General features: G+C 35.1%; 1 protein-coding gene across 1 annotated transcript in view; it reads left to right on the top strand.

Annotated features, from left to right (window-relative positions):
• LOC120528713 (transmembrane channel-like protein 1) overlaps positions 1–11,307 on the top strand; it is a 98,875-nt gene extending 87,568 nt beyond the window's left edge. The window contains exons 16-22 of the mRNA XM_039752869.1: positions 1,119–1,247; positions 1,614–1,681; positions 2,381–2,620; positions 4,528–4,653; positions 5,875–5,953; positions 7,497–7,623; positions 11,072–11,307. Of these exons, the coding sequence (XP_039608803.1) occupies positions 1,119–1,247; positions 1,614–1,681; positions 2,381–2,620; positions 4,528–4,653; positions 5,875–5,953; positions 7,497–7,623; positions 11,072–11,307 (1,005 nt within the window). The remainder of the gene's footprint in view (positions 1–1,118; positions 1,248–1,613; positions 1,682–2,380; positions 2,621–4,527; positions 4,654–5,874; positions 5,954–7,496; positions 7,624–11,071) is intronic.
• Positions 11,308–13,533: the final 2,226 nt, after the last annotated feature.

The raw sequence follows: 13,533 nt of genomic DNA, 5'->3' as shown, positions 1-13,533 counted from the left end.
TCAACCCAATAGACAGACACACTGAACACAGGGTAAAATCACAAAGAAGGTATTTCTTCTTGTTTTTATAGTGCCCATAAGCACCTCCTCCACCATAAACAGGCAAGTAACAATAATTATTACCACAATAAATCCACAGAAATCTCTCCTCCACACCTCCCAGCAAGCTCTGTCCTCTACCTCCCAACTCCAGCGCACTTGCTGGGTCTCCAGAAGTCCTTTATATAGTCCTTTGACCCGGAAGTGCTTGTTCTCTTCCGTTCATGTGACTTGCAAGCACTTCTGTGTCAGATGGAGAACTTGCTTTTTCTTCAGCCCAGAAGTACTTTGGGGCTTCCGTTCCAATGACTTGGGAGTACTTCCGGGCTATATGGAAAGTAAAGACTCCCAGGTTTACCTGCAGCGTCTCCTGGCAGCACCCACGGTACCCAGCAGAGCTGTGAAGCCGAACTCCAAATCCCATGGTGCCCTGCTGGAATCTGGAGTACCGCTATGCTGCTGGGACATCACCCTCTGGCATCCTGTGGGAGGCAGTGTCCATCAGTAGCTGCTTTTCCCCATCTGTCTTGTCTTTGAGCGTCACAGTCAGGTTGAGCAGCCGGCCGTCCACCACAGTGTCTACATGAACGTGGCCGGCAATAGACTGGCACCTAGTTCATAGCTTATTTTTAATTCATGCCCAATTCTGATGAAATATGTATTTATCTCATGGAATGTAAGAACAGATTAATGAATAACATCATTGAAACAACTAAGTCAAGTAGAAGTAAATTGCTTGCTTTGGTTTTTTTGAGCTATATATCTTTGCTGAGCTGACTAGATCTCAAAACATTGAAACTACAAAGAAGGAGACAAGAGTTCTTCATATAGTAAACACAGAATGAATATACCATTTAATTAACTGCTTTCTTTAATTTTCAATAGTACTTCTGCAAAATCAATTTTTATAGTAGCATTGTATATTTTAAATTCATGGACTGCTTTTTATTTATTTTAGCTATGCACCCTTCATATTATGAGAGTATAAGCATAAATATAAATACCACTGTATTTATTATGCTTGGAAAAATAAGTATAAAATCAGAATGAGTTAAATAAGATGTATTCTGTATTGGCAGGAATTTGTAAGACTGACCATCTCTGACACCATGACCACCTATATAACTATCCTGATTGGAGATTTTCTTCGAGCTTTGTTTGTCAGATTTATTAACTATTGTTGGTGTTGGGATCTGGAATATGGATTTGTGAGTATTTCAAGGGGAAAAAAGAATACGGCTTAATTTTAGCTACTTTCGCTGAAACAACATTTCAGTTAATGTTTATTTAATGGAATGATGGGCCAAATAATGACTCATGATCATTTGTAAAGCATTATTTAAATATATTTAAAATTAATAGTTGTGCATTATGAAATATTGGTTACATACAGATTTAATCTTTATGTTTTAAAATTAATGTTAATCTTTATAATGTTTTAAAAACTAGTTTAAATATTGATACAGAATGGAGCTATGATATTATGCATAAAAAAGATTAAATGATAAGAACCTGAGGCGTGACTGCTGCAGGTTTCTTGAACAGAACATTTTCTTATTTACTTTTGTTCCCAGCCATCTTATGCAGAATTTGATATCAGTGGAAATGTGCTGGGTCTGATCTTTAACCAAGGAATGATATGGTGAGACATTTATATGTTTAATTGTCTTTAAATGGTTATCTTCGTTCTATTAATTGTCTTTAAATGGTTATGTTTGTTCTATTTGTTTCTTTGATATCAATTATAAAATCCAAAATATGAAATGCTCTTAAAAATACACATACGGTGTCAATTTTCCAAAATATATCTTCCAAATTTCAGTCCTGCTCTGTTTCTACACTTTTCATCCCTAACACAGAGAGCACTGGACTCTTAACGCCTCCGCTGTCTTGAGCATTCTCTGCATTTAGCCACACCAGGTACTCTATTTCAGTCCACAGTCATTAGATAAAAGTAAATTAGTGTAAATTGCACCTGATGCTGCAATTATTGGATCTAATTGTAATCACCTGCAAATTTATAGAAATAAATTTCAAAAAAAATATGTATAAAAATTAACATAGACAACTGTAACTTACTGCGGTGGATTGGTTCCTGCCTTGTGCCCTGTGTTGGCTGGGATTGGCTCCAGCAGACCCCCGTGACCCTGTATTCGGATTCAGCGGGTTAGAGAATGGATGGATGAACTGTAACTTAATAAAATTTTAAGGAACTACACAATGAAAATACAACTGATACATACTTTACATTCTATGATATACTGTATGTGTATCTATACTGTAATTCAGAAGGTCAGTGCAAGTGCAAAGCCTTTAAAGTTTTGTCATTTTTTATCCTCAGGATGGGGGCATTTTATGCACCTTGCCTTCCGGCCATCAATGTGCTACGACTCCATGCATCCATGTATCTTCAGTGCTGGGCAGTCATGTGCTGCAACGTTCCACATGAAAGAGTATTTAAGGCCTCCAGATCTAATAACTTCTACATGGCAATGTTGTTGTTTATCCTTTTCCTGTCGACGTTACCTGCAGTTTATACGATTGTCTCCATCCCGCCTTCATTTGACTGTGGCCCTTTTAGGTAAAGGTGGCAATATTTGTTGTGTTTCATTTGTAATGAAAATGACAGTCCCAGTAAATACATAGCAGTCAATAAAGAGTATTTACAAAAAATATTAAAATATACATATTCAGCAACATATTTTGTTTGTTTTTATGTTTTATTATACACATATTGCATAGTGTCTCAGGGATTTTGATTCTCAGAATGCAGCCCTGCTGTGATATTTGTCAGCTACAGGCAGACATGCAATCAGATCACCACAAGAGGGAGACATATACATGCAAATGGTGTTATTCAAAGATGAAGACTATAAAGCAATGGTTCTCAGCCTGTGGGGCGGCCGAAGTAACAAAAAGGGGGGTGCGAAGATGTGAAAAAAAGAAAACAAGAATCAAAAATATGAAAAAAAAATCTGTTGAAACAAAAACAAATGAACTTAAACTACATTCTGATACTAAAACAATAAATATAGAGTTAGATAAATGTCGATAAAAGTTAAGTAGATATAATAAAATATATTCATCTACATTTCAAAAAAATGTTAGGAGGGGCGCGATTAAAACCGTTATGAAAACTCAAATACTTAAAGGTTGAGAAACGCTGATATAATGTAATGTTTCTTTTTAAAAGACAGTAGAGTGTTTTACTGTGTTATCCATTATAAATGTAGTAAGAAGTCAAGCAAAAATGACACCTTTAATTGGCTAACTAAAAAGATTAGAAGCTTTGGAGGCAACTCAGGCCCCTTCTTCAGGCAAGTCCAATAAAAGGTGTCATTTTGCTGGACTTCTCACTACATTGTTAAAAGACAGAAATGTGATTATGAAAACTTTCCTGTGCAGTCTCTGTGTCATTTATGTTTCATAGACACCACTAAGCATTTTGAATTACAACCACTGGCAAAAAAAGCTTATGCTGTTTTATTGGCGTATTGCTTTGTTTTTAAAAAAATAAATAACTAACTAAAGATAAAACAATTCAATCTTTTGCTCATAAATACATTTTAAGAATAAAAACAAAAACCTATTTTGATTCTTTCACATATTAAGATTTTCTTTCCTGGCTGACTAGGTTAGAACACCCCAACATATGTTATACCGTTCAATGATTCTTGATATCTGCTTATTCAAGACATCAAGTTTTTTGAGGTTCTCCCCTATTTTTGTCCCTTGTGCCCTGAAAACCCTCATTTGTAGGCCATTTTGGAACAAATTTTTTGCAAGACATTATACTTTTATGATAAAGAGTAAACCAACAGTTGTCTTTAGCAGAAGTGATCAGAAACAGATGAAGCTGTGTACGCCACATCAGACGATACTATGCAAAGGGGTAAAAGTTAATCCTTTTCTCAAAACTTCAAAAAAATTGGGAATAAAGGCAATGGGAATGGTGCTTTATGCCATTTTTGAGGTTGCTGATCTTAAATTTAATAATATTCTTGACGTTTCATTCTTTACTGGTGGTCTCAGATTTCAAAACATAAACATGTGGAGTATCATTTTAGACTATTTCAAGGTCACTGATTACGATTATTAAGTTATTTTTGAATTTCAATGCTTTTCTACAAATGTAACACTCTATGGACTTATATTGGTATGTGAAAATAGCAAATTTCTCTTACAATCAAGAATATTTAGAGTTTAAGCATTTAAATTGAGGCAGAAATTATAATATTTCAAATATCTGATGGAAGTTTACTTACTGTATTTATTTATTATCTACTTCATCCTCATGAAATAAGCATAGCAATTCTTATAGACTCACCAAATTAGAAAGGAATTTTTCATTCCTACACATCTGACCTCAAAATTCATTTTAAGTAACAAACTAGAAATGTCTTTGTAGACTTTGCTTATTTTTACTGTAATATATCATTAAAACTCTTTTAGAATATATTGCAGGTTTTTTTTGTTTTTCTTTTTTAGTGGGAAAAACCGAATGTATGATGTTATCCAAGAAACCCTAGAGAACGATTTTCCTGCCTGGTTTGGAAAAGTCTTCAGTTATGCTTCAAATCCTGGATTAATTCTTCCTTTCATATTGCTCATGGTGTAAGCGTAAAATCTATTTACATCATCCTTTCTGTTAAAATTATTTTATTTAAATACATATATTCGCATTCCTTTTCAAATGATATTTTACAAGAGGCAGAGCCTGTCCTGCCTGCAATTGTATAAGGAGCAGGCCTAGTCAAAATTACAGCTCAGCACAAGGCCAGCGGTGGATAATTCTGTAATATTTTGTATTTCAGGGATTTTCATTTTATCGAAACATTCCTGGCAAGTTTCCTTTGTCTTCTAAAGTTGAAAATGTGTCTTAGTGTGGAGACTGCACATTCTCTTCATGTCTACATGATTTTCAGTTTACCTTGGGAACCCAAAATTTTCTCCTACAAGTATATATTTAAGCATACCCTGTGAAGGACTGGCAACCCATCTAGTGTGGCGTCTGCCATGCATCTACAAGGGACGTTCAAAAAGTTTCCACACTTCCAATTTTCGTTGAAAATGGGGAAGGCGTGAGGAGTAGTAATTGGTCACAACTTTTCAAAGAAATAGTTACTGTCATTACAACACTTGGTCTGCTAAATTTCAAACCGATACAAGATATATATAAATTTATTGTGATTTGTTGCTGTATTGCAATTGTTGGTATCCTTTTCTAGTTTTATTCTGTCAGTTTGTTGATTGGAGGAGATGGTCGATTACTTGCAGCGAGAGTTAGAACCGTAACGTATTGTAGTGTGGAGTCCACTGAAAAGGCATATCAAATAGTCAAAGCAAGGTCCATTCCTTCTAGGACAGCAGGATATTTGACTGAACTGCTTTAAAGTTTACAAAATAATTCCAAATACTAAAGACCACCTGAAACATGCTTAAACTACACATATTGCTATAGGAGCAAAAGTCTGTGATACAGTTTGCATATTTGTAAGAAGAAGTTGGGTCATGTATCTAAAAGTATATATATTTTTTCCTAAGCTTTCAACCCCTAACAGGTGCCATCATCAGTGGAAAATGATTAGACATAAAGGAATCATGGAAAAAAAAAAACATTTTAAGATATGTGACTCCCTTTGTGGATTTCTAGCTACATAATTTTATAAACTGTAACCATTAAATTGAGCCACATATATCGATTCTACATTACATTGTTGTATATGATAGTCTTTGAACCAAATAAGGCTATGGAATTTCAAGGTAAATTTGCATTATATTCTATGCCTTCTTCTGTGTACTGTGCACTTTAAGCAAGATTGTTTTTCATTTCAGTTTAGGAATATATTACCTGCAGTCTACTTCAAAAGCCTATAAAGCAGCTAATATTGAATTAAAAAAGAAACTTCAAAATGTAAGTTAATCTATATTTTAATTTTGATAACATTGTAATGCTTGTAAATATATTTGAAAATATTTAGGAAGGGCAAAATATTGCATTGTTACTACTGCCACAGTTTATCAAGATAGTGAGGTTAGTTTCTGTCCTGGAGGTGCCTGTGTGGAGGCTGCACTTTCCCCCTGTGGGTTCCTTTACCAATCCCAGTTTCATCCTCCATTCCAACAGTTTTCATGTTAGGATTACACTGTGTGAGTTAATATGGAGGTACATTTCTTAGTTCTTACCACTTTTGTCCTTAATACTCCTGGGATATTATCCTTTTTACCTGGACCTAGAGTATGAATAGAATAATGGAAACGTTTATATATTATTAAAGTGCCTGACCTGATACTGACTTTCTATTTCAGGTCAAATACAGACAACCCTAACAGCAATCTACCCCTTCAATGACCAATACAACAACAACAACATTTATTTATATAGCACATTTTCATACAAAAAAATGTAGCTCAAAGTGCTTTACAAAATGAAGAATAGAAAAATAGAAGACCCAATAAAAAATAAAAATAAGTCAACATTAATTAATATAGAATAAGTAAGGTCCGATGGCCAGGGTGGACAGAAAAAAAAACTCCAGACGGCTGGAGAAAAAAAATTTAATCTGCAGGGATTCCAGAACATTAGACCGTCCAGTCCCCTCTGGGCAATCTACCTAACATAAATGAAACAGTTCTCTTTGTATTTAGGGTTCTCATGGAAGGACTTGATGATGATGGTGATCATCATGATTTCAATCCATCAATGTTGGAGCAACATGATGCTTTGAGTAGGTGGTGGTAGCGCAGGCCGCCACCACAAAGAAACCGGAAAAAGAAACAGAAGAGAGAGTAGGGGTCAGTACGGATTTTAGAGCCACTATGAATAGTTATTATGATGAATTGAACATACAGAGTATCAGTATTAAGTTAAAGTGAAGTTATGAGAAGGTCATGTTAAAGTAATGTGTTTTCAGCAGTGTTTTAAACTGCTCTACTGTACTAGCCTGGCGAATTCCTATTGGCAGGCTATTCCAGATTTTAGGTGCATAACAGCAGAAGGCCGCCTCACCACTTCTTTTAAGTTTTGTTCTTGGAATTCTAAGGAGACACTCATTTGAGGATCTAAGGTTACGGTTTGGAATATAAGGTGTCAGACATTCCGATATATAAGATGGAGCGAGATTATTAAGGCTTTATAAACCATAAGCAGAATTTTAAAGTCAATCCTTAATGACACAGGTAACCAGTGTAGTCACATCAAAACTGGAGAGATGTGTTTTGCTTATGTAAATAGGTGATAATAAAATAACTTGGAGGCATTTCAATGTATGAGTTGAAAACGGATTATCTGGATATTTATTTTAAGCTGTTGTTTGTTTAAGCATCAGCCCTCTCCATTATCTGTGACCAGATACTCCACTGTTCAACCTAGCATTATAAGGCAGCACTGTACATGCAGAAACGTTCATTTGTATGTTATTCTGTGTGATATATTTCATATTTGTATTTACACTTAGCAAAATGAGGAAAATAAAAGGAAGAACAAAACTGCAGCTCTGAAAGCAGCCAGCGAGTTAGAAGAAGCCAAGAATCTTGCTGCCCAAGCAAGACAGGAGAGCTTAGCAGTACAAAATGGATTTCAAGGTAGGCTCACTTGAGCATTGAAGGAAAATAAGTAAATACTAGTGAAACACACAGACCTTTGCTCCTAAAATAAAGGGCTTATACAGAGCAAGCTGATTTTTTCTATTTTGGCAGCACATTCTTTAGTTTTTCATCATGAAAAAACTACAACTTCATAGTAATCACATTGGGTGATTTAACTTTATTAAGTAGTGCTCCTTAGTTGGAATGCATTTCTCTCGTTTTCGTTTTTGCATTCTATATCCTGAATTTTGTTGTGCATTCCAATGAGCCTTTTATATACCTGCTGGTCAATTGCTTTATCTTAAGTGCCCTCTGTGATGTTCTTCATGCTCTGTAGATATTGTTAACTTTTCCATTTTGGCAGCACATTCTTTTGCTGTTCACCATGAAAAAATACGGCTTTATAGTTATCACATTGGGTGATGTAACTTTACTAAGTAGCACACCTTTGTCAGCATACACTTCTCACTTGTTCTCATTTTTGCATTATGTATCTTGAATTATGCCTTGCATGCCAATGAGCCTTGTATATGCCTGCTGGTCAGTTGCTTTATCTTAAGTGCCTTCTGTGATGTTCTTCATGCTTGTGGCCAAGTTGTTTGTAACATTTCATGATTAATAAACACAATGCTTGAAATATACTTGTTAATATACAAATGCTTGAATTCTGAACCCATATGTACCATGTCCTGGAGGATTATTAGTAGATGGAGTTTGCGCGAGGACTGCAAATTCTTCTGTCCACCAGTAAAGTGGCCAGCAGGTAGCTGCAACCTAAAGTTTTTTAAATCTCCAGAACATATAAAGCAATATACTTCTTGCTTGTGTGTGAATGTCAGTATCTTGTCTATCTGTTCTTTCTTGTTCAATGTCACTTAATCACCCTCTGTAATGTGCTTAACACTCAGCAGATGATGCTGCTCTTCTTTTTCCTCTTCCTGTTATGGTGTTCAGCTTAATTTTAGTGGATTCAATGATTTGCTTGCCGCTCAGAAGTTGTTGTTGGTCTTCTTTTACTTTAAGTCATGTTACTACATTTGACGATCACTTTGCTGTAATAAACCCAGGAGTGCAGGTCAGTTTGTTGAGGTTGCTGCCACCTGAAATTTTTTTAATTTTCAGAACATATGATGTCATATGTTTTTGATCAAGTCAAAAATCTAAGTTCGAGCCTTGGTAGTTATATGTTGAACACAATGTCATGCATTTCCCTGTCTTCCTCATTCTTGCACTGTGTCCTCTGCAGATTTTGCTACTCTTCTTTTCTCAGCACTCAGCAGATGTTGCTTATTTTCTTTTTCTTTCAGCCATGTCACTTTGTTTGCTTATCACTTTGCTGTAAGAAACTTATGAGCACAGATCAGACTGCTACTACCTCAAGGCTTCTGATCGATGGGTGCAAAATGCAAAGTATCATTATTATTGTTGATATATTTAGGGAATGACATTATGTAAGGTGACATTAAAAATCAAATGTACATGCAGTATATTCTACTGTTTGGCAAGAGAGTACATAGCAGGCAACTGGGAAACAAATCAGAGTTGTACACAATAGTTGAACACTGCAAGTAATGTTATGGTTAAATGATGACAAATTAGCAAACAAATATTAAAAGTGGTTCACAGGGGCATTACAATCCAGAGGATGGATGGGTACAAAAGGTTTTAGCAGACTTAGATTGCTCTATTAAGGGCTTCATCTTCCAGGTGCAAATGAAAATCAATAGACTAAGAGTTTGGATGGTCAAGTGGGCTTGTTCTACAGCTTAAAAGCAAGAACTAAGAAATACATTTAATGAACTGAAGGGTCTTCTCTTGTTTATATTATGTTTTTAAATAATAGTGTACATTTATGTTTCATCTGTGTCAAGAATTAGCGTGGACTTACATTTTGGGGGCATATAAGGAAATAAAAATAGAAAACTCAAGATGTGTTGGTCAAGACTGTACATTTTGGTGCCTTATATCAGTGATAAACTTGCCCAATTCTCATGTCTTTAAATGTATCTGTATTTTCTTCTTGTTGTACATTTTTATCAGGACTTTTCATGTCAGCTTCCCTTGTTGACCTTCTGCTCATTTTGACCACTCTTTTGGACTGTGGATTTTAAATAATTATATATGTTTGTTTACTATTGTTATTCTCGTTTTCTTGTGCAGGACTCTAACTGAGTTTTAGGCAGTGAGTTTTGATGAGCCAGCACGAGGGGCTGCAATGCTCCATGGGTGCAACAAAGCAGAGGAATGGTATAAGAGTACTGAAGGACAGATTTCACCAGTCATGCTGCAAAAGTCTAGGCAAAGCACACAAAATCCTCAAGATTTTCTTCATTCTATATGTTAAAGCTGTGTGCCTATTTCATTATAACTTTAGTGACATGGATCAGTTCAGGTTGCTAGAGATTTTCAGCATAATAGAAAAATTCTGAACCAGCCTGTAAGTCTCATATAGTGTTCCATTGATGCAGATTGGATTGCAGCTCTCTCAAGGTCCACAACACGTTCCTCTGCTTCTTTAATTTTTAGTGTCTAGTTGTTGAAAAGATACCACTCAGAAGAACCAAAGTATAATTTAAATCTCAGTGAACAGAAGACTCAGCACTCTGTCATTCCGTTGTGAGGATGTAAAGCATTACAGCCACAATCCAAATAATTCCAAACTTACCAAGAGAACACTTGAAAGCAATGGTCTGTAACTGTGATGTCTTCTTGTCTTTCTCCTCTTCATCTTCTCAATATGTTCACTACCATTTCAATAGCCTGTCATTAATGAAAAAGTCTGAAAGCCATTAGCTTGCTTTTCAAATAACAACATTTATTTATATAGCATTTTTTATACAAACAATGTAGCACAAACTGCTATACAAAATTATATAAAAGGAAGTTAATATAAAATGTAAACAAACAAGATTAGGCAATAATATTATACAGTATGTAACAAAGAAAAAGGTAAGGTCGAATGGCCAGGAGGACTTAAAAAAACTACAGAAAAAAAAAAAATAAACAGTTAGGCTGGAGAAAAAAAAAACAAAATCAGCAGGGGTTCCAAGACCAAAAAGTGGTTGCAGACTGGAAAAGACAGTAGAGAGTAGTACAGATTAGTAAGGAATTGCAGAACCCAGAGAAAAATGATAATTTAATATCCATGTGGTGTAATAGGGATAAAACTAAAATGTAGCTAAATGCAAGCTTCTGGCTCTGACACTCAGACATCAAATTTGTGAATTCTTTGCATAAGAGACCGGACACAAAATTGAACAAATAACATGAAAAAGTAATAAATACTTGAGCAACTGCTGTATGTCAAGGAAATCTTGAAAAAAAAGAAAGCTAAATGGAACTAATATGTGATTGTTTATTGCATCAGAGAAAAAAACCCAAAAACATTGTTTATTTCACCCATATAAGAATGTAGCGTTTTTTTTTTTTCTTTTCATTGTAACAGGTCAAAGATCAGGCAACAAAGACTTTGAAAGGAACCATCTAGGACAGAATGGTGGAAATTTCTATTCCCCTAGGGAGAGAGGTGTGCGGCCTGGGAATCTTCATCCTCCACATATTGCTGTGACTTCTCCCCCAGGAAGAAGAGAGCCTGGAATGCATGGATATTTGCCAGGAAATCCTCACCACCATGGACCAAGAACATCACAACTTCATCCTCAGTATAGACAGGGAATCTGAACTATTCATTTTCATCCCTTGTCAAACATAAATTGTGTTTTATTTAGGTTTAAAGACACTTACGGGTCATTTTATATCTGCAAATCAGAATTATTGAACAATAATTTCTCAAGTGTATTGACTTTTAAAACACTGATGTTAGAGACACTTTAGCCAGTAGTTTGTAAAAGATAGCATTGAGTAATAACATTTATAGCAGCAATGTGATGTAAAGAAGTACTCTATAAAAACTTTTAGTTGATATTTCAGAAACATCAGATTCACCCTCGTGAAATAATGCATTCAAAAAGTTTTTAAGTGTTTGGCCATCATTCTTCTTCATTGTGTAATATCTAGTAAATCAAAGTATTGTCGTACTATTTTCAGACATAAAGATTACATTTACACAGGGCCATTGAATTAAAGAAAGCCATACAAACATCACTGTCACAAAGTCATTTTCAAAGAATATGTATCTAGGTCAAACTGAAGTGTTATTTTAGAAATTCACATTTAAATATAAAATAGTGTTATTAAGGCATCTGATATAAAAATATAGGTATCAGCCTGATTTCAAAGTATTCAACATTTCTATTAAAAGTATTAATATATTAATGCAGACTCCCTAAAGAGAAAGCACTTTACTCCATGCCTTTCCTGGGCAAATGATGACTGTTTAGAGCATTTTCTTATTATATTTCTGATAAACCTATTAATAATGATTCATTTGTACTGCGTATTTCATTGAAACCACTGTCACAAAGCTATAACAAATGTGAGTGTGAGGACTTGTATGATTGTACCTTACAATGAACTGCCATCTAATTCGTTGTTGTTTAAAGCTTGGTACACATGTCTGCCTACATAGGCTGTGATTCCTGCAACTTGAAAGGAAGGTAAGCTCAGAAAAAAGAAAGATGAATGATATTTTTACCTAATAAATGTAAATAGAAATTGCATATTGTATTAAGTCAATAGGCCAGTACATTAAATATCAGGAATATGGTGAATTGAAGGTTATGTATTACAAAAATCTTGGTAACACTTTAGGTACTGCAAAAAAATGCATCTATTGTTCATTTATTATTATAACATTGTAACAAGACCTTAACATACATACACTTTTGTGGGTCTCCATAACACTAACAAAAGTGTCAGTAAATTGTTTATTCATCTCTGCAATGTGATCAACTAACAGAACTTCAATTTGGAGTGGTCTGAGGTGGATTAACTGAGCCACATTACTCTTGATGTTAAATATTTTGTATAAAACCTGTGAATCCTTCGTATTAACAAGCAATTTTACCATCATGCCAAAATGCCATACTGCACAGAGATGAATAACCTGTCTACTAATGTTTTGTAAATGTTATGAAGACCAAAAAAGCCTTTAAGGTCTTATTACATAACAGTAAATGAATAATAGATGCATTTTTGCAGCACCTAAACTAAAGTGTTACCAATATCTTAAATTTTATTATCTAACTAGCCATCCCCTGCGGCTTCGCTCATGTATTAATGAAACAGGACAGTGAGGAGGGCCTCTCTTACTCCTGATGTCACTCTTCCCCCTCCCCTTGGCCCGCATCCTCTGTCTTGGATTAGCGCGAATATATCGATCCTGCAAGCAAACTATGATTCTTACAGCAATGAGAGAAGTCGCAAAATCAACCAGAATGTTCAAGTAAATTATAGAGAAAAAGATCTAAATCAGTAAGTAGTTCTCTCGTTCTCTAACTAAGCAAAGTTAAGGTTACGCCCCAAGGCAGACACGTGACTGAGGAGGGCCCCGCAGCCCAATGAGTTGCTCTTGGATTCATGCTAATAAATCATTACCGCAAGCGGACTATGATACTTAGCACGATGAGAAAGTCGCAAAATCAACAGAATGTTCAAGCAAATTATAGAAAAAAAACCCAATCTAAATCCGTTAAGTAGTTCTCTCATGAAAAGCGGACAGACATACAAACAGGTCTAAAAAATACTATAAGAAATTTTGTGCTTGGACCACGAAATTTTTAAAACCGTTTCTTAGCAAGCACCTATGGGCCAAGGGTAACCTACATTTCAAATTTCAAGTCCTCATGGTTCGGGAGATCTTGTGATGAGTGAGTCAGTGGTATTTGGCTTTTATATATATATAGAAGATAAAGAAAGATGGGTGTACATCCTGGATATGAATGTTGTAAATAATGCATGTGCAAGTGCTATTTTACAGTGGATTTTAATTCTTGTATAAAAAGAGAA

This window comes from Polypterus senegalus, chromosome 4, assembly GCF_016835505.1.
Source record: "Polypterus senegalus isolate Bchr_013 chromosome 4, ASM1683550v1, whole genome shotgun sequence".
NCBI classification, from domain to species: domain Eukaryota; kingdom Metazoa; phylum Chordata; class Cladistia; order Polypteriformes; family Polypteridae; genus Polypterus; species Polypterus senegalus.
The sequence above is the reverse complement of the archived record's forward strand: the minus strand, read 5'-3'. Positions and strand labels throughout refer to the sequence as shown.